General features: G+C 41.7%; 1 protein-coding gene across 4 annotated transcripts in view; it reads left to right on the top strand.

The window, feature by feature from the left end:
- Positions 1 to 2,827: 2,827 nt before the first annotated feature.
- PTCHD4 (patched domain containing 4) overlaps positions 2,828 to 22,587 on the top strand; it is a 199,685-nt gene continuing 179,925 nt past the window's right edge. The window contains exons 1-2 of one of the 4 annotated variants that reach the window (XM_021098809.2): positions 2,828 to 3,010; positions 3,339 to 3,750. In XM_021098809.2, coding sequence (XP_020954468.2) covers positions 3,006 to 3,010; positions 3,339 to 3,750 — 417 coding nt within the window. In that variant the 5' untranslated portion in view covers positions 2,828 to 3,005. Of the gene's footprint in view, positions 3,011 to 3,322; positions 3,925 to 22,587 lie in introns of those variants that run through there. The other 3 variants (XM_021098807.2, XM_021098808.2, XM_021098806.2) reach the window with 3 other exon arrangements.

Here is a 22,587-nt window from a genome sequence, read left to right as displayed (position 1 = left end):
AACTCCCAACCCCTGTCTCATCATGAGAAAAACATCAGACAATTCCAAGGGCAGGGGCATTTTACCAGGTATCTGACCAGTACTCCTCAGATTGGTCAAGGTTTCAAACACAAGGAAAATCTGAGAACTGTCACAGCCAAAAGGAGCCTAAGGATGACGAAATGCAATGTGGTGTCCTAAATGGGATCCTGGAACACAAAAGGATATTAATAAAAACGAAGGAAAGCGGAATAAAGTGTAGACTTCAGTTCATAAGAATATACTGATACTGGTCCATGAATGATAATGAAAGAACCATACTAGCATAAGTTATTGATCATAGGGGACTGGGTGCGAGGGATAAGGGCACTCGGTGTATTATATTCCCGAATTTTCCTTAATCTAAAACTTTTCTAAAATTTAGATGTTACTTAAAAAAAAAAAAAAACACCCATAATCCTATCGTCTTGCAATATGCAGACATTTTAAGGCAGATTTAATGCTTTTTCTATGGATCTCTCTTTATTTTTCAAAATGGTTTAATACTGTATATACTTTTTCACTTAACATTTAGTGCATGTATTTTCATGTCTTTATAATCTTACAACATGCTTCGTACTTACATCAAATTAGGTTATCTTAGGGATGAATCATAAATTAGTCAATTATCTATTGGTATCTTTAGTCTTCTCTAATGCTATTGGATTAACTGTGAAAGGAGGTTTGGGAAATGGAGAGAGTAAGAAGAGAGAAAGCAGTTCCGACGTGTTTGTTCATTGTGAGAAAGAGAGGGATGGGCTGGATCTGAAGCTGCCAGGGAAGATGCACTGGGCCCAGAAACAGGAAACCAAGGCCAGATACTGGTGTCAGCTCTTCAAATAACTCTGAGTGTAGCCTTGGAGTCACTTAATCTCTACAGTTCTTTATCTTCAGAATGCCTTTATCTATAAAATGGACTATATAACTTTCTCAACACCATCCATTCTGAAAATCTATTCTTCTCTATTTTGCAAAAAAGACTGTTTCTTAGAAAAAGTCATGTAGCTGATAAGGCCAAATATACTTAATATAACAAAGAAGGTGTAGAAAACAGATGACAGGTACATTTCCTCTTTGCTGTATATCCAAAAACAATTTCCCATCATGTGGCACTAATGGAATACATTACATGAAGTGCCAGTTGGTTGCAAAGGGGACTCGTCCTGCTGAAGAGGAGAACTAGTCCATGGACAACGTTGCAAAGATGCTGAGCTCAGCTGAACTCAAGGAAATGGTCGAATATTCAAATGGTTCCTAGAAAAATCAGTGAGTTCTTAGATTTGAGAATGTTGCAGCCTGGGCTGGACAGCGAACCATCAGGAATCTTGCAGAAGCTGTTTCTGCCCTGGGTGGGAATTCAAGCTGAATGGTCACCAAGAACACATTCCATTTTAAAAGGCTAGGATTTTTCTTTAATCTTATGAACAACACCACCTTGTGAGTCTTGCCCCTAAGCAGTGCCCCTATTTCTGAGCTCTCTGCTGTCTCATTGATCTCCTAACTGAAGGGCTGATCCACTAGCAAAAATAAAAGCATCAATTAAGCAGATGAGTCCTTTGGCTTGTTTGTATGCATTGATGGGTACATCTCTAAACATCTAATGAAGGACCGACCCTTTCATTGTGATTAAGGGAGTGTGAGTGGACTCATCTCTTGAAACTCAATCTTCTCTATTAGGTCAACGCAAGAACAAGAAGACACTTTGGAAAACAGATCTCCAGTTCACAAACTTGAGAATCTATCCTCCAAATTTCTTCATATTCTTTCCAGAATAAAATCTTGTGAAAGCCCCAATAGGCAGGAAAATAACACAGACACATTTATTCATATTAAAGTTTTGAAAATTGATCTGACCTGTGGAGGCTCCTCACCGCCACACTGTTGGGTATGGAGGGTGGAACTGTGCATGGTGGGAGTTTTCTTTCCCATATGTGAAGGTGACTCTGTTTTACACATTAATTGACTCCAGTATCTTTGCCCCCTGCCTATCTAGCCCTCTTTATTCAGGCAAAGATTATGTGATCATTGTCTCAAAATCTTTGCTTCTGAAATTCTTCTCCTAGGAGAAAAGTAGCCTCTCGTGGCTTCATCTTAAATCAATCCTCAGGGGTGAGGGGTAGAAGGGAAGATGGGGAAAGGAGACAAACCCACTTTGAGAACTTCTGGTCTTAAACTTCAGAAGTACAGAAAGTGAATGTAGTATTCTATGATAAACCACATATTGCCTGTGTATCTTCACTTCCAACAGACACACACACACACCAAGCCACAGGTGACAGCTATTGGCAAATGCTTCCTCTCCAATCATCAGAGCAAAGAAGGATCCCTAGAGGCCCAATGCACCCCCAAGAGATGGGGGCTGTGGCAACCTGGGTTGCAGCCGCCCAGTCTGGAGAATGACAACGTGGAAAGCCTTTGCAAGGAAATCCCTTGCTAGCTTTGTGGTATGTTAAAAATGCAGCATCATCCTCACTGCTCCCTTTCTTGGGCCGACCAGCCGAATTGGAGGGCATAGGGAAACTGGAGGGAGGAAAAGGCTGCCTCCTCCGGGAGCCCTGGAGTCCCTCCCTCCGCGCCCCCTACCCGCGTTCTTGGGTTCTAATCGCCACCGCTCCAATGGGCCAGCGCCGCTTTCACCACCTCCTCTTTCATTCATTCTGGCAAGGAGGGAAGAGGGAAAACAAAACTCTAAAAATAACTGTCAGCCTCTTAAAAAAGGAAAAGCTTAGCTGCCGCCCCCCCCCCCCACACACACACGCCGCTCCCGCCCTTCTCTTCCCCCTCCTCCCCCCACCCCGCCCCGCCTCGCGGGGCACATGTCTGCTTCTTACAACACCGAGCCACATGGTTCCAGTTGGGCGCCGAACCCCACCAGGACGGATAGGAAACCCACAGCTGTGGGACGCTCCGCACGGAACCGCCTCCAGCGAGGGAGGCCGGGGGACTGCAGCACCGAGATGAAGGGCTAGACCGCGGGATCGCTGCTCATGCGGTGAGAGGGGGCGCAGGAGGCCGCCGGGGCGCGGGGACACCGGGGAGGGGTGGGCCCGGGGGCCCCCCGCAGCTCCCGCCGCCTGCCCCCGCGCGCGCGGTGGGAACCTGCCCGCCTTGCTGCAACTTGCTGCAGTGTTTGAAAGAGTAGTAGGAGCGCATGGAGGTGGGGCCGGGGAAAGACCCGGCGGAGTGGTGGGGGGCGAGCGCGGAGGGGGCGGAGAGACAGCGGCGGGGGGGCGGGGGTGCTGGGGGCCGGCCGGGAGGGGGTGGGACACGGGGAGAGAGGGGTAGCCCGGCGCTTACACATGTCACATGTGCTTTTTAAGACGGCCGGGAGCGCCTGCGAGCTGGATTTGGTGGAGGATGCTGCGGCAGGTGCTTCGCAGAGGGCTCCAGTCGTTCTGCCACAGGCTGGGCTTGTGCGTGAGCCGGCACCCGGTCTTTTTCCTCACCGTGCCCGCAGTCCTGACCATCACCTTCGGCCTCAGCGCGCTCAACCGCTTCCAGCCCGAGGGCGACCTGGAGCGCCTGGTCGCTCCCAGCCACAGCCTGGCCAAGATCGAGCGCAGCCTGGCCAGCAGCCTTTTCCCCCTGGACCAGTCCAAAAGCCAGCTCTATTCGGACTTACACACCCCTGGGAGGTATGGCAGGGTGATCCTCCTCTCCCCACCCGGGGACAATATTTTGCTCCAGACTGAGGGGATCCTGCAGACCCACCGAGCCGTGCTGGAAATGAAGGTGAACCACAAGGGCTATAATTATACTTTTTCCCATCTGTGTGTGTTGAGAAATCAGGATAAGAAATGCGTGCTGGATGATATTATTTCAGTGCTAGAGGATCTCAGGCAGGCTGCCGTCTCCAATAAGACAACAGCCAGGGTGCAAGTGAGGTATCCCAACACTAAATTAAAGGTATGCTCCTCCTGCATGCTTCTGCCAATTAAAGAGGCAGCACTTCATTTCTTGCCCTAAACAAGCAAAGAAAATGCAGAGGTCTCATCCTTAAGACTCAGAAGCTGATGCTTCTTTCATTTGGGGGTGGGGTGGGGGGTGGGGAATGATGGGCAACCGAGTGAAGAAAACAGGCAATAAATGGCACGACTAGATATTAAGAAATTCAAAGCCAAACAAATGCCAAAAATGAAAAAAAAAAAAGGGAAAAAAAAAGTTGTTTCTGAGACCCTGCAATTACATCTTTGTTCAGGGTTAATAAATCAGTGAATGGAAGGGGGAGGGGGAATCCTGAACAATTTGGGGGATTTCTTTTCGTTATGGGGCTCGATGTATTTCTTATTACTGATTACACATCCACCTGGAGCCATATCCACCTATTTACATCTTCAGCCTGGCTTGATTTTGACATCTAGGCAGTTGGTGTCTCGCTGCCCTGTGAGTGTGTGTCTGAAAGCAGTGGATATGAATGGGGTAAGGATTCCAGGAATTGTGTGTGTGTGTGTGTGTGTGTGTTTGCACAGCAAAAGAAGCAGAAATTTTCTGTGTGTGAATATGGGGATGTGCGGCTAACTGATGTACTAGTTTACTAAGTCCCGTTACCTTCCTTTTCCACACACAAAAAAACCCAAACTAGTGCAAGATGATTATAACAGACCAATAGCAAAATAAAAGAAAAAAATCTACAGTCAGCAAAGAATTGCCATCAATTATTTTACCCTTAAATAGATGGTGCTGTTTAAACTCTCAGTTCAGATTTTGTTGCTCAAATGAGATTTCTAAACTCATTCCACACTGTCAGGATTGAGCTGCTGCAGGCAATGAGGCATGCAGCCTCCAGGTGACTGAAGTTTCAGGGACAAATGTGACTTCCAAAAGAGTCACTGCACCATTTGTATGCTCAACCCTGTGCACACTCAGAGGCTGCACAGCCAAGAATTCCCAAGACAGGTGTTTCCCAGGAAGAAGGAATTTTCTTTATTCTAATGTGTATGAGGATGTTCATGTGCTTCTGGGGAGATCATGGAGTAAGAGACCCCAGTTGCAATGAGTGGGTGACCAAATATAGGAAATCACTTAATATTTCTGTTAATTTATAGGATATAGTCAGCATCTACACACAAGTTAAAAAAAAAAAAAAAAAGAAAAACTTCCTCAGGATTTTTGAGATTAAAAAGGCTCTTTTTCCTGAACTGGAGGGGGATTTAATGCACTTAGAAACTAGGAATTTCTTTTTTTTTTTTTTAATGTTCTTCTATTCTTTTTTTTTTTTTCCCCCACTGTACAGCAAGGGGGTCAGGTTATCCTTACATGTATACATTACAATTACAGAAACTAGGAATTTCTTAGGAAACCCCATAACATGTTGTCCTTGTTGAACTGCATCCAGAAGCTGATGGGGTTTCAGCCCCTTGTTCAGAGGAGCAGTCCCTTGGGGTTTAGTGAAAGGAGACAGATGATTCATCAGCTTGAAATCTAGGTAAGGGCCTGCCTGCCTCACGCTTATCGAAGAGAGCATGATGAATATATGTGGGTTGGGCTGTATGCGTTCTGTTTCCTGAATCCTTTGCCATCAACATTAAGGCTTGCTCAGGAAAAGGATGTGGAGAAGAGGTGATCTTCCTCACTTACAGTCATTTAACTGAGGTCTTTCCTATGCCGAACATCTGGTGTAAAGAAAGATTTTGAAACTGTGGCATATCTAAACTTCAGTTTGTTTCTCCCATGAAGGCAAGCTTGGAGGTTATTAATATGCAGTCTTAGTTGAGTCCCTCATTTTCTTCAGTTGTCCAGATGTAAGGGCTTTGTCCACTCAGCCACTGTGGGCATTTCATAATATCATTATGACATTTCAAGTACAAACCCCCTGAGATCCTGAGATCTCTGATTCACTCTTTTAATCATCATCCGTCGTGCTCCTCTGATTTCCTGGGTGCTCTTCTAGGCGCATGAGACAGAGTTTGGGGCAAGAAAAGCAAGATTCTTACCCTCATGGGGCTTAATTGTAAATGTCAAGGTCTTCACCCTGAGATTTCTGCAAGCAGAAACAGATCTTCGAGTCCACCCTGCTAGGCCTATAATAAGTGCTCCATCTAAACTTTCTGGCTGATTAGTTGGTTGATCTGCCTCTTGGTAGGAGTCAGTGAACAGTCATAAAAAGAACAGAATAATTGATCACAAAGGGGAATGTAGTACTAGTGGAATTATTCCACTCACCATAACAAGAACAGGAAAATTATACATTGTCTTTCTAACCTGTAAAGCCCTGCTTCTGCTGTATTCTAATATCAACATCTCAGATACGTTGGCTTGACTCTCTTTGCAAGGCATCAATGGGGTCCTTAAGCTATGTTTGGGTAAATGAATTCTTTGAGAATCTTCTGAGAGCAATGAGCCCTCTCATGCATCCAGATATAATATCACAAGCAAATATAATATGGAATTGAGTTGGTAGCATTCCAGGGATACCTAGAATCCTAGCAAAGATTCTCCAAGAATTTTCAGGTGAAGAACTCCCTGGCACAGAATAGAGTGAGATGATGATCTTTTGTTTGGATTGTATATGATGTGGAAATTATTTGAATTCACCTGGAATAGTGATGCTCAAAGAGTGTCTCTAGGGTGCAGAGCCACAGTAAAGTTTGAGAACTTCTGCTGTATGAGGTTTGAAGGAATTTGTTATATGCACCCTTTTGGACCCTCTAATTCATTTTGCTTCTCTCTGTCAGACTTGGGTCACCAAGCTTCCCAACTCTGGCCACTATTCCCCAACTCTGGAAAATGTTAGGGCTGGGTGATGCTATTGGTGGGTAGAGAATCAGTAGTTGAGAAAAAATGCAGAGTAAGTTGCAGTGGCTGGATAGGGTGAGTAGGCACTGGCAATATCTCGACATAAAAGAGGCCAGAGGTCAGAGCTTAGAGACAGTCTGAAGATGTCTAAACATTGACTGACAGGAAGGAGAGGTCAGAAATCGTAGTTATGACAATCGGAAGGGCATCTTCCAAATATCATTAAGACACCCAAGTAGTTCTGAGCCAAAGAAAGGTTTCGAACTTCTGATAAACATGATTATCTTGACAAGGTGATCCAGACAAGCAGGGACACAGAAAGTTGCTGGTATGGAATTCCAAACAGAGGCTCAGATAAAGCTGATATGAAAAAAAGGAACAGTCAGCTTAGAATACTACAAAGAAATGAGACATGGACACATTTTCAAAAGCTGTGTGGAAAAGAGGCCAGAATCTGAAATCCCTATACCTGTATACTATGACCTCTATAATTCTGCCGGTCATTCTCATTTTTATGTTATTATATCTCTGAATAGGAACAAGGGTCACATCTTACCTTCCTTCTGTACTATTCACATCCCCTCACCCCAGCCTTGTCTAGTTCCATGCAGACAATATTTACATCATTGATTAGCCTGTTGATTAATTTGTTCATTTATACTGCCACATCACAGAATTATCATCACTTTTCATGCTTCTATGATGTACTTTTACTTTAAAGGTATTCTCTGTGCTCTCCATATTTCTGTAAATTTTTTTAACCCTAATAATTTGGGGTTGATTTTCCCCCTTATTTAAACATACATATTGTATACATTAATACCGTGTGGCCAGCCTGAATTTTGAAATGAAACACATAACACATTGTTGGAACCAGTCTCTTGATTAAAATGAGACAGCCACTCAGAATCCTAAGCAAGGTACGTGCCGGACTCCAAGAAAGATTTTTCATTGTGATTCAAGGGGCTCAGGTGGTTACAGGTAATATTTCCCTGCCTCTTAGGTAGGCCATGCTGACCTCGCTTCTCCATCTGGCTAGTTCCAAGAAAGGAACAGTTTTCCCAGCTCTTTATTTTTGCCACTGAAAAAGGCCAAGTAGAGAAGAAGCAGACAAATATGGTCCGTGGCAAATGGTGAGAAAGAAATGAAGCAGATTTGCTTCCCGTGCAGCCTGTCCTGCCCGTTAAATTCCATTAATAACCACCTCCGAACAGATGTTTTAAGTGAAGTGTATGTGAGCCAATGTAGCACATTTAAGAAGAGGAGCAAAGATAGATTTTCCTGCTTCTTAATAACAGAGTGTTTCTTTGGGCACATATCGAGTACATCTTCCTAATTTGGAAGCTGTTGCCATTAATTGTTTAGTTCCAAACTCAATGGAAAGGCAACTTAAGCCAACATGAAAAGTCGGGACCAACATTATTTTTAGAGATTTCCAAGAAAAGTTATTCCATAGACTTCTTTCTCTAATTCATTCTAAAACCTCAAAAGACAGCTGTGCCAGGATCTTCTCTTATATCTAGGGTTAAACTAATGTTCCTGATTCCATCTCTTATTAAAGGGGAAAAAATTGCTAGCTTATTGAATGTTCAGTTTGTGTCCTAACTAATGTGGTGTTTTGTACACAGCATGTCCTTTTTATAAGTTTATGAATCACAGAGAGTATTCTTACTCCTATTTTATAAATTGGGAACCTAGAGACCAGGAGGTTAAGTGACTTCTAAGAGATCCCCATGGTAGTAATTTGGAGCTGAGATTTAAATCCAGGCCTGTCTGGCACTGAGGTTTATATTCTTTCTTCTTTTTTTCCAAATTTCTTTTTGAATTAAAGTATAGTTGATTGGCAGTATCCTGCCAATTTCTGCTGTACAGCAAAGTAACCCAGTCGTACATGCACATGCATTCCTTTTTTTAATATTATCTTCCATCATGGTCTGCCCCAAGAATTTGGATATAGTTGCCTGTGCTATACAGCAGGACCTCATTGCTTATCCATTCCAAATGGAATAGTTTGCACCTACCAACCCCAAACTCCCCAGCTCTCCCACTTATGATACTATATTAGGTCCTTAGACATCTTGCACCATTCTCTGTGAGAACAGCCCTTTGTGTGAAGAAAGATCTAGGGCCATAACTCCCAAACTATCTCAGCTCCGTGCTGAGACACTGCTGCACTTTCACACCAGTCACCTTGTTCACTCAGCAAGACCAGCCCAGGAGAAGGTGAAGAGGGGGCTTTACCTCCCTTATTCACCTACAGCACAGTAGAGCTTCCCCACTCCCACCATCTGACTATCATGGAACCTTGCCACAAAGGGTTTAGCAAATTCCTCGCTGACACATGGTTTCCCCTTGAATATCATTTCACATGAGCTCAGAATAAACTGAGGCTCCATAGTCAAAGTAGTGGCATATCATGGAAGGTAACCCGTGGTTCTGAGCCAGAGGCTTATGTGCCAGACAAGCTTGAGTATTTCTGCCTTAAATCAGCATCAGAAAAAAAGAACGGGTAAGATAGCTTGAGATAACACAATGCAGACTAAATTGAGAGATATTCCGCAGACCTGAGTTCTAACCCCAGTTTTATAAAGACCAGTCGTGTGACACTGGACAAGTCCCACTGCCAATCTGGGCTTCAGGCTCTAGCATTCTTCTGTAACATCCCACCATGTCATAGATAAATATCATTGCAGTGGATTTGGAGCTATGTTCTAGGATATTTCTCTTCTGGACTAAAACAGATGTGTGTGATTAAATTTGGACATTAATTATAGTTTTCTAACTAAATTATTGTGCTGTATCTCCAAGCCACTGTCTCAGGATAAGTTCATTACTAAACTTTTCTGAGCACCCAGGTGGGCTAAAGACCTGCTTGATATTAAGACCTAGATTCTACACCTTGGCTTCAGCAAAGACCTACTTTAAATTAAATCAAATAAATTTCATGAGTAGTTATTTATGTTTCTTTCCATAGTTTTGGAATTCAAAGATTAAGGCAGAGGTTTTTTGGTTTTTTGTTTTTGTTTTTTTTAAAGAAGAGAAACAGTTCTCTCCATTCTTCTCATTTTCTTACCTTTGGTTGAGCTGGTGGTGGTTTCCTCAGTGGCTCAGGACCACCAAGGATTTGGGAGTGAGGTGAGGAGAAGTCAAGGAGACACGCAGCACCAGGAAGGTGTAGGTGGGGCTAAGACCAAGCCCACCCCCCAAAAAATGAACACTCCTCTGCTTCTCCTGCCCCCTTTAAGCAATAATTAACTCTAGTAGTTTTTTCCTTGATCTTTTCTACTTTGAACATTATTATAACTAAAACAAGCGATGATGTACTTTTTAAAATATATTGTGTTAGGAGAAAATTTTGACTTTTTACTCCTTAGCCCTCACACCATTATTGGACCACATTGCCTTTACTTGTTTAGTATTGATCAGCGTATGCGCAAACCTGTTCTAGATACATCCAGACATTTCTCCACATGTCAATCTCAACATTTTTAAGGAGGAAATCTGGAAATTCCAAGATTCTAGATTTGCATACAACAGCTCTAGATTGGACAGCAGCTCTGTTTTTTTCCCCTAACTCCATCCAACAGATTGCCAGGGCCCCTTCCACAGGGTGGAATCGTGGAAGTGACTGCTGTCTCTGGATTGTTTTTGCCAGGGTGCTGGGGGTCAGGCAGTCATCACAGCCCTGGCACCTGGAAACATTTCAGCAATGGTTCTGACTTAAGAGTGTGCCAAGCTGCAGTGTAAGCTACAAATCTAATTTCTCGTTGTTTTCTAAGACCTTGCTCCTCAAAGCGTGGAGTAGGGACCAGCAGCATCAGCATAGTCTGGGAGCTTGTTGGAAACTTCCCAATCTCACCACAGACCTATTGACCAGACCCTGCATTTTAACAAGCTCCCCAGGTGATCTCTTTTCACCTGAGAGTTCCTGAAACTCAGATCTCAGACGCAAGGTTGACCTTAGTATTCCTTATTCGCAGCTTGATTTTGAAGTAATGGGTGTCAATTCAGACCCTGAAACACTGTAAGAAAATGGAATAATTGAGCCTATAGCCATCTCGTGTAGACATGATAAAAGACATTGCAGAAATGCCTGGAGAGTTATCAAGCAGCTACTTATCATCTGTCATTGAGCCTGTCACTGTCACCTGGTTAAGCTTAAAGCTGATTACTGTCGTTCAATATTTTCCAAAAATGTTGAAATTAAATCTAACCATCTCTTTAAGAAAAAAAAAATCAGCCGCATTTTCCTCAAGCCCTTTTGCATTATTTTACAATAGCAGCAACATTGAGCCCTCGTTAGCCTAATTATGTTAATATTATATGAGAACACAAGGTATAGGAACTATACATAGACGCAAGAGTATTTGGGGAAAATGAAACACAAAATTAGAGTGGAGTGTATTTTTAAAGTGGCATTGCACTCCATGCCTTTCTCAGGCAGGATGATTATGGCAGAGCCATTCATTGAAATCAAGGCTCATTCTCTGTAATTCAGGGGGAATTCAGGGCCTCTGAAAGGTACCTGATGAGCAGCACTTAAAATGAATGGGTCTGTTTAGTTACAGGATTTGTGTTGGAATAGCCGATGAATGTTTTCCCGTCAGAAAGTGCCCCTCCCTACAAGGAGAGGCTTCATCTGGGCCATTCTTCCTTTCCTCTGCTGTCTCAAAGCCTGCAGACGGGGATGGCTAGGATTCTGGAAAATGGAAACATATTTAAAGGGTTCTTATCTCTTCAGCAGAGTCTGAAAGCAGCTCCTGGTGTTTGTGGTGGATGGAGGCTTGCCTGGACGTTTTGAGTTCAGTCTCAAAGTTCTCTCTGCCCTTTGAACATTCAGGTGTGTTCTCTCACCTCCCTGGGTCTCTTAATCATGTGTTCGGTTCTGATTGTCACTGAGGGTTGCCCTCATGTGGGTGAGATGTATATTAGACTCAAAAGTCGTTCGTATACACTTGTATGGTAAGTGTTTATGTCACTAACTAACTGTGTATATTATCATGAAGAAAAATTGCATGGTGTTGTGAGGGTAGGATTCCAAGTCTCGGGCTGGTAGAAATGACTTTCTGGAGGAAGTGACTGTGCGCTGAGATCTGGGTTAGATGATCGGGTTAGGTGGCAGACGCAGGAGTTTGAAGAGGAGAACTTGGTACCTTAGATCCATTGAACAAAAGCCACTGTGGAGGGATGGACGTTAAAATGTGGCAGTGCTGAAGCCGCTAAGGGTCGAGATAAGAGTTTCTTGAGAGTTGGCGTAACACAATTTAAATCAGGATCTATGAAGCTAGATGCTCCCATTTTACATTAGCTTTATGACTTTGTACCAACATTTCAACTTGTTTGTAACTCAGTTCCCTAACCTTAGCCCCCACTTCTTATCATTAAGTGGGTAAAAGTGAGTTTATGATACTTAAACCAGGGCTTCTCAAATCCTAAATGTCACCTGGGGATCTTGGTAAAAATGCAGATTCTGTTGCAGTAGGTCTGGGATGGAGTGAGATGCTGTGTTTGTTTCTAGCAAGCTCCCAGTTGATGCTGATGCCTCTGGTCCTTGAACCACACTCTGAGCAGGAAGGGTATCAAGCACTTAGAACACCACCCAATTCTTTGTAAATCCTTAACAAATGCTGGCAGTTTAACTCCTTAAGCACGGGTATTCTGCCCTTATCCAAAACTGGTTCATGGATTTTTCTTCTGAACTCTTAATTAGATGAAAAGCTCTTTTTGTTTCAACCCTCAAACCAAAAATCTTTCTATCCTATGGTAGTCTTTGCTGTTTCCTTAGTAACTAGAGTGTGAGGGTTGTAGATCCCTCTGGTTTTTGCATCCAGAGAGCTTGAGCTGTGTCCGGCATCATCACTCTGAATGTGACCTGCCTTTGTTAAGGACAGTAAAGAAGAGATAAGGAAACTGTGAGACCTTGATTTCAGGGTCCACTGGGTCTGGAAATATCTCAGAGGTTGTATTTTTGTGTCATTTTTCAATAGAGCCAACCTTGACCTCTTTTCTCCCTCTGGGCTTCTGTGACATTCTGCTTCTCCTCTTATATCTCTGATGGTTCTCTACGTACTGGCTCCCTCCCCTTACTAGTCCCATGTTTATAATTATTCCCACAAAATCGGCCTTTTCATTGCGTGTTTTCTCAGTATTCTCGTTCAAGCCAAACATCGATTCTCTTTCTTGTCTGTAGCTCTTTGAATAGCATCCCTATTCTGTCATTCGCTGGGGTCAGAATCTCAGTCATCTATGATTAACTCTTCCTTTCCCCCGACCCTGTCAAGACAAAGCTAACAATACTGTGTGTATGTTTGAAAGATACTAAGAGAGGCTAACTAAACTTATTATGGTAATCATTTGCCATACACACATATTTCACATCATTATACTGTACACTTAAAACGAATACAGTGTGATGCATCAATTCCATCACAATGTTTAAAAATTTTAAAAATAAGAAAGAACTGCCCACCATAGTTTGAACCATATATATATATATAAATATATTAAAACATCAATTTATTACAAATAAAATACTGTAGGTCAACACTGTGCATTCAGAAGATTTTTTTCTTTTTTTTTTTTTAAAGGTCCGTCAATTACTCAAATTTAGGAATCATTAGACTGAAGAGATGGATGTTTATTTATCTGCTTATGCTAAATGTTGTGGGATTGAGATTATCATAAGCAAAAACACTAGAGGTCATGGAATGTAAAGTGAAAGATTTTACCTTTTTTTATTCATGCAATGTTGGAGAGTGAAATTAATTTCTTAGAACATAGGGAATTAAGAAGTGAAGAAGTCCTACTCTAGGAAGGAAGGAAGAACAGAAAGAAGGGAGGGAGAAATTTTCATCTAGAAATAGATGATGGGTGCAGTTTAGTGAAAATTTATAGGATGAGAATATTAGCAAACCAAAAGCTGAACCCCTAGACAGGATAGGTTACCCTTTCCATGTATGAAATGTGTTAAGAATAGAAAATAAAGCAGGCTCTTAAAAGTTTGTGCAACTGCACTAACAGGTATATGGGCTATTTAAAACCCATCATATTTTCTTTCAAGACTATCAAGCCTTCAAGGGCAATGATCATGTCCTATTCACAAGTCTTGTTTAAAAATAGTGTGAGGGGAGTTCCCATCATGGCTCAGCAGAACCATGAGGTTTCGGGTTTGATCCCTGGCCTGCTTAGTGGGTTAAGGATCCGGCATTGCGTGAGCTGTGGCGTGGATCGCAGACACGGCTCGGATCCCACGCTGCTGTGGCTCTGGTGTAGGCTGGTGGCAACAGCTCCGATTTGACCCCTGGCCTGGGAACCTCCATATTCCGTGGGTGCGGCCCTAAAACGACAAAATAAAATAAAATAATAAAAAGAGTGAGAAAAGTCTGGCTTGTCTTTTCTCCCTTCCCAGAATCCAGCTCTTCCTGCACAGTGCAATTTGGGGGATAGTGTCTGTAAGGCAGATTGCTGGGTGGGCAAAGCAGAGCCTGAGCAATGGAGCATGAGGTCAGGACCAGTGGGGCACCACTAAATGTCCCTGGAGACAGACACCCTGCTAAGCTCCCTGGAATGGGGGATGGGGTGGGTGAGACGCTCAGGGGCTGCCCTAGTTTAATGACCCCTTTTCCCAGATGGAGCACACCTCTCTAAGGGAACAGCACACAAAACCGGTACTAGCAGCTTGGCCTTTATTATCTTGACCTTTATTCTTTTCAGCAATTGTTACCTTGGGGATTATTATTATTATTATTATTATTATTATTTTGCCATTTTCTTGGGCCGCTCCCACAGCATATGGAGGTTCCCAGGGTAGGGGTCGAATCGGAGTTTTTGCTGCTGGCCTACGCCAGAGCCACAGCAGTGCAGGATCCAAGCCGCATCTGTGATCTACACCACAGCTTACAGCAATGCCGGATCCTTAACCCACTCAGCAAGGGCAGGGATCGAACCCGCAACCTCATGGTTCCTAGTCAGATTCGTTAACCACTGAGCCATGATGGGAACTCCCCTTGGAGATTATTTTTAAGGAATTGGATCCTTTCTAGGCTGTGAAACTTTAGACATTTTTTATTAACTCATCACATCTTACCAGCATATCTTTTGCTGAACAATGTTCCTTTGTATTTTTGGTTAGCTTATCTCAAAAATTTGTTTACAAACTGATATCGCTCTCCTAGTCTTCCAGATATAGGAACATTTGGTAATAGGTAACTAAATTGACATAAGCTTCTTCTCATCTTTCCTTCAGCTCTGTATCCTGAACTTATTGATAATGTTTAAATTATAAGTACTGGAATTCCCGTTGTGGTGCAGTGGTTAACGAATCCGACTAGGAACCATGAGGTTGCAGGTTCGATCCCTGCCCTTGCTCAGTGGGTTAAGGATCCGGCGTTGCCGTGAGCTGTGATATAGGTCACAGAGGCTGCTCGGATCCCGAGGTGCTATGGCTCTGGCGTAGGCCAGTGGCTACAGCTCCGATTCAACCCCTAGCCTGGGAACCTCCATATGCCGCAGAAGTGGCCCCAGAAAAGGCAAAAAGACAAAAAAAAAAAAAAAAAATTTAAGTACTGAGACTGGCCCATTTAGCCTAAAGCAACAAATGTTTTTTTATTGAGGTGGGCCCTAGTTCTTAATGGGTTGAGAAAGAGGAGCCTCTTATTGATTGAGGCCCTCTTTTAAAATAATAATAAAAAGTTATTAGAAAGGAAATAGATGTATCTATGTTTGAATCCAATTTTATCATTTATTAGCAGTGTGACTTTAGACATGTTATTTAATGTCTTTGTCCCACAGTTTTTCTATGTTAAAAAGGTGTTGTTAATATCTTCTATGCTGCAATTACACTAGTACCCATATCCACTCTACAGATTTAAAAAATTTCAGGCACTTAGTAGTTTCTTAATAAATTATAACTATTTTTATGTAAATCCAACATGATAGCAACACTGAGTGAAAAATCACTCACAATCCCAATCATCAATTCTATAAACAATTGATTTCCAGTCTTTAACTGTAAGGTACACAGTTACTGCATAGGATGCATGTCTTTCTTAATCCTGTTTATTTTCATTTTTTGTAAGCATTTATGTAATTTTTTTTTTTTTTTTGGTAGCTCAAAAGTCTGGCAAACAATGGTGTGACATAACTTAATTGTTTATTGTTATCTTGAGAGTATATCTAGGACAGTATTTTTGGAGCTGATTTCCACAATTTTTAACCAACAAAAGGAAGAAAGCAAAATACTCTGGCTTATCAACAGAAGCTGTAAGAAAAGAGCATTTTCTCATGTGATTTTAAATGTCACTTTCATAAGTATATGCACTTATGAAAGCCAGATATAAATATAGGTCAACAAGTTCCAGGGGAGCAGGTGTCCCAAGAAAAACCTTGGCTAGAAATTAGAAGGTCCTGATTTATTTATAGATCAATTCCAAAATGCTGTAAATTGCTTTGTTAAGAACCACATCCAAGAGTAAGCCTTATGGCTTATCCTGTTACAAAGTAATTTTTACTGCTTTTTTTTTTTTTTTCACTTGCTATGTAGCTCAATGATTCTCAAAAGGAACACTTCAGGAACTTTCCAATTACATAATGCCTGGGTCCCCTCCCCAGACCAACTGAATCAGAATCTCTGGCGAAAGGGCCTGAGAATTGGTACTTTCTTAAGCTCTTTTGTATGATTCTAGTGAATAACCAGGTTGAAAACACTGAGGGACCTTAGACCAGAAAAAGATCCCTCCATCCTATCCAGTTCCTGTGCACATGAGTAGGAGGAGAGTATAAGGGAATAATACCACTTCCTCTGAACATTTGCTTCAAGGCTCAGTCTGGAGTCTCAAAAAAGAGAACATTTGCCCTGATAGGAGCAATCACAGTACCATTTTTCTGCCAGGTAAGCTGCCTCCATAGGAGCTCTGTAGCTAAAGTAAACAGCTTCATTCTCTCCTTCCTCTAAGTCCCCAATCTTGTATTGATTGGCCAGAAATATAATGTCTTAATCAATTTGCTCTGCTCCAAAGATGTCCTGGATTGCCAATCATGGGCAAAATATATATCCCCTGACACTTTAAAAAGCATCCTTTTTAATACATTTCTGCCAGGAGATTCATAAAGAAAACCTGGAGGCACATGGTAAATATTTATTATGATGATGATAGAGCCAAAGGTAATAAATCTTAATAGTTCAAAGTATAATACTAGGACTTGAAAGAGACTTTCAATTCTTATTAAATTGCTATTAGCTCCTTGATTTTCATCAAGATAACCTAAATTCCTTCATATCCTGAGGTCAGTGTTTGCTATTTTGTAACCACTTCATTAACGCGATTCATTGTTAACCCATTCTTTGCTAAAGCATGTCATTGGAGATAAAGAAATGTGCGTTGAAGGAGGATCAAGTGAATTATTTGGTTTTTTAATTGTCCCATTTTGAGATTTACAAGCTTCGTGTAATGCTCCCAGTCTTAGCTTAGCCAAAATTTACTTAATCTTTAGCCAAATGTCACATCTTCTGTCTTTTCGTCTATGCAAATAATATTTTACTTTTCTAGACAAACTAGTTTTAGGAAGCCTAACTCCTAGTTTTAGCAAACTCGAAACTTCTCATTCTTGAACAGATCCTGGTGTCCCCAGACCCATGTGGCAAGTCCGTTTATATTTAAACGGTATTAACACAATGTCTAATTAAAGGGAAAGTATGTTCATTAAAGTGCAATGAATATTTAAATTAATGCCAACTACATAGGGGCCATAACCATCTATGTGCCCTTCTTGGGTCAGTAGAAAGCTTTCCATTAACATCCTGATGGATTCACACATCTTTCACTCCCTCTCTTATTATTTTTAAATGGCAATTATAAATCACTTGAAACAGTGAGGTGAAAGGATATTTTTCTAGTCCATAGGAATGGTGTGGCATGCACCACTGGCCACCAGTAACAGGAAATTATACATTTCAAAAAGAACCCCAAACATTTGGTTCCCTGCTCTCACCTTTATATTAAATACTTTAGCAAAAACATAAAAGCATTTTAAAGAATTGAATCCATACTCATGTTTGGCAGAGCTATCTAAAATAGGGAATTGGCCTTTCTTTTATTTACTGTCCTAAAAAAATATTTGAAGTAATTGTGACATGCCTTAAAGGAATGTGATATCATCATTATACTGTGTGCCCCTATCTTTACAAAGCTTCATTGAAAGAGATTTGGGAAGGTTCATCTACATGCTTCAGGAAGCCCTGTCATATATAATTTGCTTCAATAAACTACTTACTACTTAATGTCTCTCCAGAAGAAAATTATTTATTCCTCCTATCCATTAAAAACAGGTTTTTTTCTATTTGTTCCTCCTTCAGTAAAGGAGAAACCTGATTCTGTACTAGCATTTTTCAACCATCTTCTACCTGTGACCTTGGAAATAGTCACTGCATTCTCTTGGACTTCTCTCTGGCTGAGTAATCGTACACATAGACTCTCCACCCCATAGCTTTTTTGTTTGTAGCAAACTTTTAAGTTTCGGGAAATCAATGGCTCCTGAGTCTTAAACACCTATGTTGCGTTCAAAAGAAATGTAAGTATCTTCCCTGCTCCACGCGTTCTCTTCTCCGTTTTTGCCTTGTCCCCGTGAATAACGTTTCTCAATAGAGACACACTTCCATGTGTATATGGTTTCAGACACTCGGTTGGGCACTGGAGTTGCAGAGAAAAATTATAGACCCCCTTTTCCAGAAACCTACAGTCTAGTGAGAAAGGAAGAGAAGTAAGTGGGAAATTAGCAGTACAGGTAACTTGAAACATAAAGGTTAGTTCAATGTGCCCTGGATTGGTGCTACATCAGATTCTGCCTTCTCAAGGGCTCTGTAATAAAAACAAATAATCTTTACTGGTAGGAAAGGTCTTTGAGGGATACTTCTTTCAAATGGTAATAAATACTTTATTTTTCAAAATGTATTCATTAAATTGAGGTCAGTGGAGAGCTGCTCTCCAAAAGCAGGGAACTATTTTGCCATCATCAGTAACTCCGAAGGTTATGAAGTCAGCATAAAATCCCAATAATGCTATAGACTTAAAAAATGAATACAAAGCAAGAAAATTTTATGGGCATGGACCAAGAAATACTGAGATGAAAAAAAAAAAAAAAAAACAAAACAAAACCAAAAAAAAAACCCCAGGGTTATTAATCATCCACGAAACCTGGCCAGAAGATGGTTGGATAGTGGAACTTTCCATGACCCCAAAATCACCCTGCCTCAGGTCTTGCCTCCGGAGTAGTAGTAACTGGTAAGGTAATTGTGGAATTATTGTTTCATGATTTATTAAAGATTTCGTGTATTTGCCTATCTGCCTCATTTTTGCTGGTTTAATAATCCTACAATTACCTTAAAATCATGAAACAACCAGAGCTAAGGTGGTAAAATGGTGAAGCAACCACTGCTAAAATGCTGAGCATTTTTAATAAGGACAAAGAATAAAGAGTTAATTCCTATTTTTGGCGGGGTGGGTAATATCTGGCTTAATAAACATCTCTGACTTAATGCCTGTTTGGGTGGTAAATCAGCATTTTTGTTCTCATTAAACAAATGAGTTCAGTCTCTCTGGAACAGGATGGGTAAATATTATCAACAAAAGATACTCACGTCTTTACTGATAGGATGTTGGATGCTTCTGAGAGTTAATGTTTATATTCATGTTCTAAGACTTTAAGTTTTGGTGTCAAGAAACATAAAATGGAAATGTGCCTTTTTCTTTTTTCATAAGGATTCTTGGTACTGACAAAGTAATGTGGGACATTAACTAATCGCCCAGTGAATTCGATCTTCATGAATAGACAGTAGCTATTTGACTGGCCTAGAGCCACGCTTTTATTTTGCTCTCCTTATCTCAGTGATGATCAGTTCTCTGGGCTGTGGTGGTTGTTGTTTGTTTAATTCATACATAGTAAGACTAAGTTGGGGACCCTCTTTCTTTGAATGTTTTGGAGGCAAGGATAGACCACGGTGTGTGTGATGAGAGTTCAAGGGAGTGGTTCCACCACACATGGGAGAAAGACTCAGTGCTGGGTCATGTGGAGCTGGTACCTTCCAGATAACATGCTGGAATTCTCTGGCTCCTCCTCAGCAGTGCAGTGAGGCACTACCTTACATCAGTCCGTTTTCAGGATGAGGAAGCTGAGGCACAGATGGTTAAGTAACTTGTCACAGTCCACTCAGGCCAGAGCAGAGCATGTATCCATAGTGCAGCACCTGCACGCTCACTCCGAAACCACTGACCCCGACACTGACCACATGGGTCCCTCAGTCTCTAAGTTAGTTGCATATAATCTTTCTAAAGTTATCCTGATGGTTTTCATAGGAAACTCAAGATTAAAAGTGGAAAAGAACTCACTGTATCATCAAATGCATCCTCACCCAGAACTAATAAAAATATATCCCCTATAGCATTTCTTTTCTGAAGCAATTTAAGCACTCTTATTGAGTTCAATTTATGTGCACCTCACTTAATTGATTGACTTGTGCCACTTTATTTGGAATACTCCTCTTCTAAAGTCCTAATAAACCTGACTAATATCATGACACTTTTCTATTATAAAACACTCTCTCTTTATTATGATATTCCATTATTCCCTTTTCTATTAACAATATAGATGGACCCTAAATAATTCTTCTTTTTTTCTTTAAATAAATCATGCTGACTCCTAGTTTTTATAAAGACCCAAAATCAAAGTCCACATCCTAGCTTTGTAGAATAGGAACCGTTGTAAATAGAAACCTATTTGATGTCATTTTAAAAGCACCCCTCCCTGCTCAAAATTTAGACTGGGGAAAACTGGCAGCTAAAGTTCTTCTAATTTTACTTGATCACCACAACTCTGAGGGTACTCAGACTATTTGAAGATCTGACCAGTAAATGTTCGTGGAATTCTTACTTTGCGCAAGGTAGTAAGTGATTGTGTGTTTCTGAAGCAGTCTGAAATATGAACCCTACCAACAAGGAATTTCCAGCTTCATCGACATGGCACACCTGTACAGTGAGTATATGCGGCAGGAAATGCCCAGTGAGGATGCCGGCACCTCTTGCAACAGAAAGGAGCTCTGAGGAGTCATGGATCACCTTTATCTTTCCCTAAGGCTTTAAGGATGAACTGGGATTTGAGCTAGTTCCAAAAACAAAGGTTGGATTCAGCTGAAGAAGTGTAGGGAAGGCACTAGAGACAAAAGAAGAACCTGTCTTTGTAGCGTTTCCGCTTGGGTGGGCCGTCAGCGTTTTGGTTCACATCAAACAAATGGGAAGAATCATTTTCTCTCCTAGAACTGGCCCAGGTAGACTGAGTCATAGAAAGCCCTCTTAAAACAGTGAATTATACCCCCCCCCCCACACACACACCAAGTATACCAACATTTAAGAGAACTGAAAAAAATGTGTAAATTTTCTGGGTCTAGGTTTCTTAACCTTGGCACTGTTGACATTGGGTCTGCTAATTCTTAGTTGTGGGGCTGCCCCATGCATGATAGGATGTTTAGCGGCATCTTTGTCCTTTGCTCTGTAGACTCTAGTAGTTTTGTCCTCCTCTTTTCAGTTGTGAAGACCACAAACAAACGTCTCCAGATAGTGCCAGGTGTCACCTGGGGTGCAAAATCACTCCCCATCGCAAACCACCACTCTGATTTTCTGAACATGGAGGCAAAACGTTCTCTCGGATTTCTCTCCTCCTTGTGTAACATGGGCCGTCAGGAAAATAGTCTTTTTCTAACCTAAATCCCTCCTATTGCATGTTGTAAATCCTCTTCCTCAGTGGCCTTGGCGTTAAGTACCTTCCACGTCAGGAGGACTCAGCCCACTTGGTAGGACACTGGGCTCTAATTTCCGGAGACTTTCTAGGCTACCCCGTGAAAGCCCCTAAGAAATGCCCACTAATATCTCTTCTCCACTGAGGAGAAACTCTCCAGGCTTGTCTGCTTGTCCAAATTGTAGTCCCTTTTAGATTAGAAACCTATTTCAATTGTAAATTCCATTGGTAGGAGAGGCTCAGCGGTTAGGAGAGAGCACAGCTGGTGCTTCCTGGGTGTTAAATAATTCATCTTCCTCACTTTGGAGAGTCAGAAACAGCCGCGCTGAGATGCTAAATCCTCCAGGTAATATTGCAAAACCTCGTCCCTGGCACTAAGGAGGGAAAAGGCCTACTAAATCACAGAAGCCATCCTCTGCAGCTTTAGGGGAAGCCCGAGAGAGAGAATGCTATTTGCTAACTTGATTTTTCCCCATTTTGGTTACACAGGGAAGATGGGTTTCCCTGGGAGAATTTGATGAAGCTCCATTAAGCAAAATCAGCCTTTTTACATTTCGTATGTTGTCATGCCTGTGTCATTCGTGCCTGTAGTTCATTTTTCAAGTGAAATATTTTGACCTCTTTAAAACAGTTTCCCTCGAAATCAGAAGATAATCATGGAAATGAGGAAGCCCTTGCTGAGCTGCAGTGTGTAGAAAAGATGTGACTTCTGAACAATGGCTTGATGATAAATATTTCCCGTGCATGGTTCTGTTCTCACACTTGGCTATTTACTGCATAATCTGTTTGAGCCCAAAGTGTCCCAGTTCCTGTCCTAAGCGCCTCTGGAATTTTCATATTATTTTCGAAGCTGCGTTAAATCTCTCAGAGTGCATAGTTCCTGAACATAGACCATGGCAATGTTCCATAGCAGTTCATTAATGCTTTTTCAGGTAACTAGTAATCTTAGAACTTCTATCTCTCTGCCCTGAAAGAGCTAACATTCTCAGCAGAATGCCTATTTTATGTCTTAATGAGACAGTGCTCTTCTTCATACATGATAGGGTCCCT

The sequence above is a fragment of the Sus scrofa genome, chromosome 7 (assembly GCF_054392235.1).
Source record: "Sus scrofa isolate SSC_HxYL_T2T_F1_AM1 chromosome 7, Sscrofa_HxYL_maternal_Yorkshire_Landrace_v2.0, whole genome shotgun sequence".
Taxonomy (NCBI): Eukaryota; Metazoa; Chordata; class Mammalia; order Artiodactyla; family Suidae; genus Sus; species Sus scrofa.
This window is presented reverse-complemented; position numbering and strand designations above follow the sequence as displayed.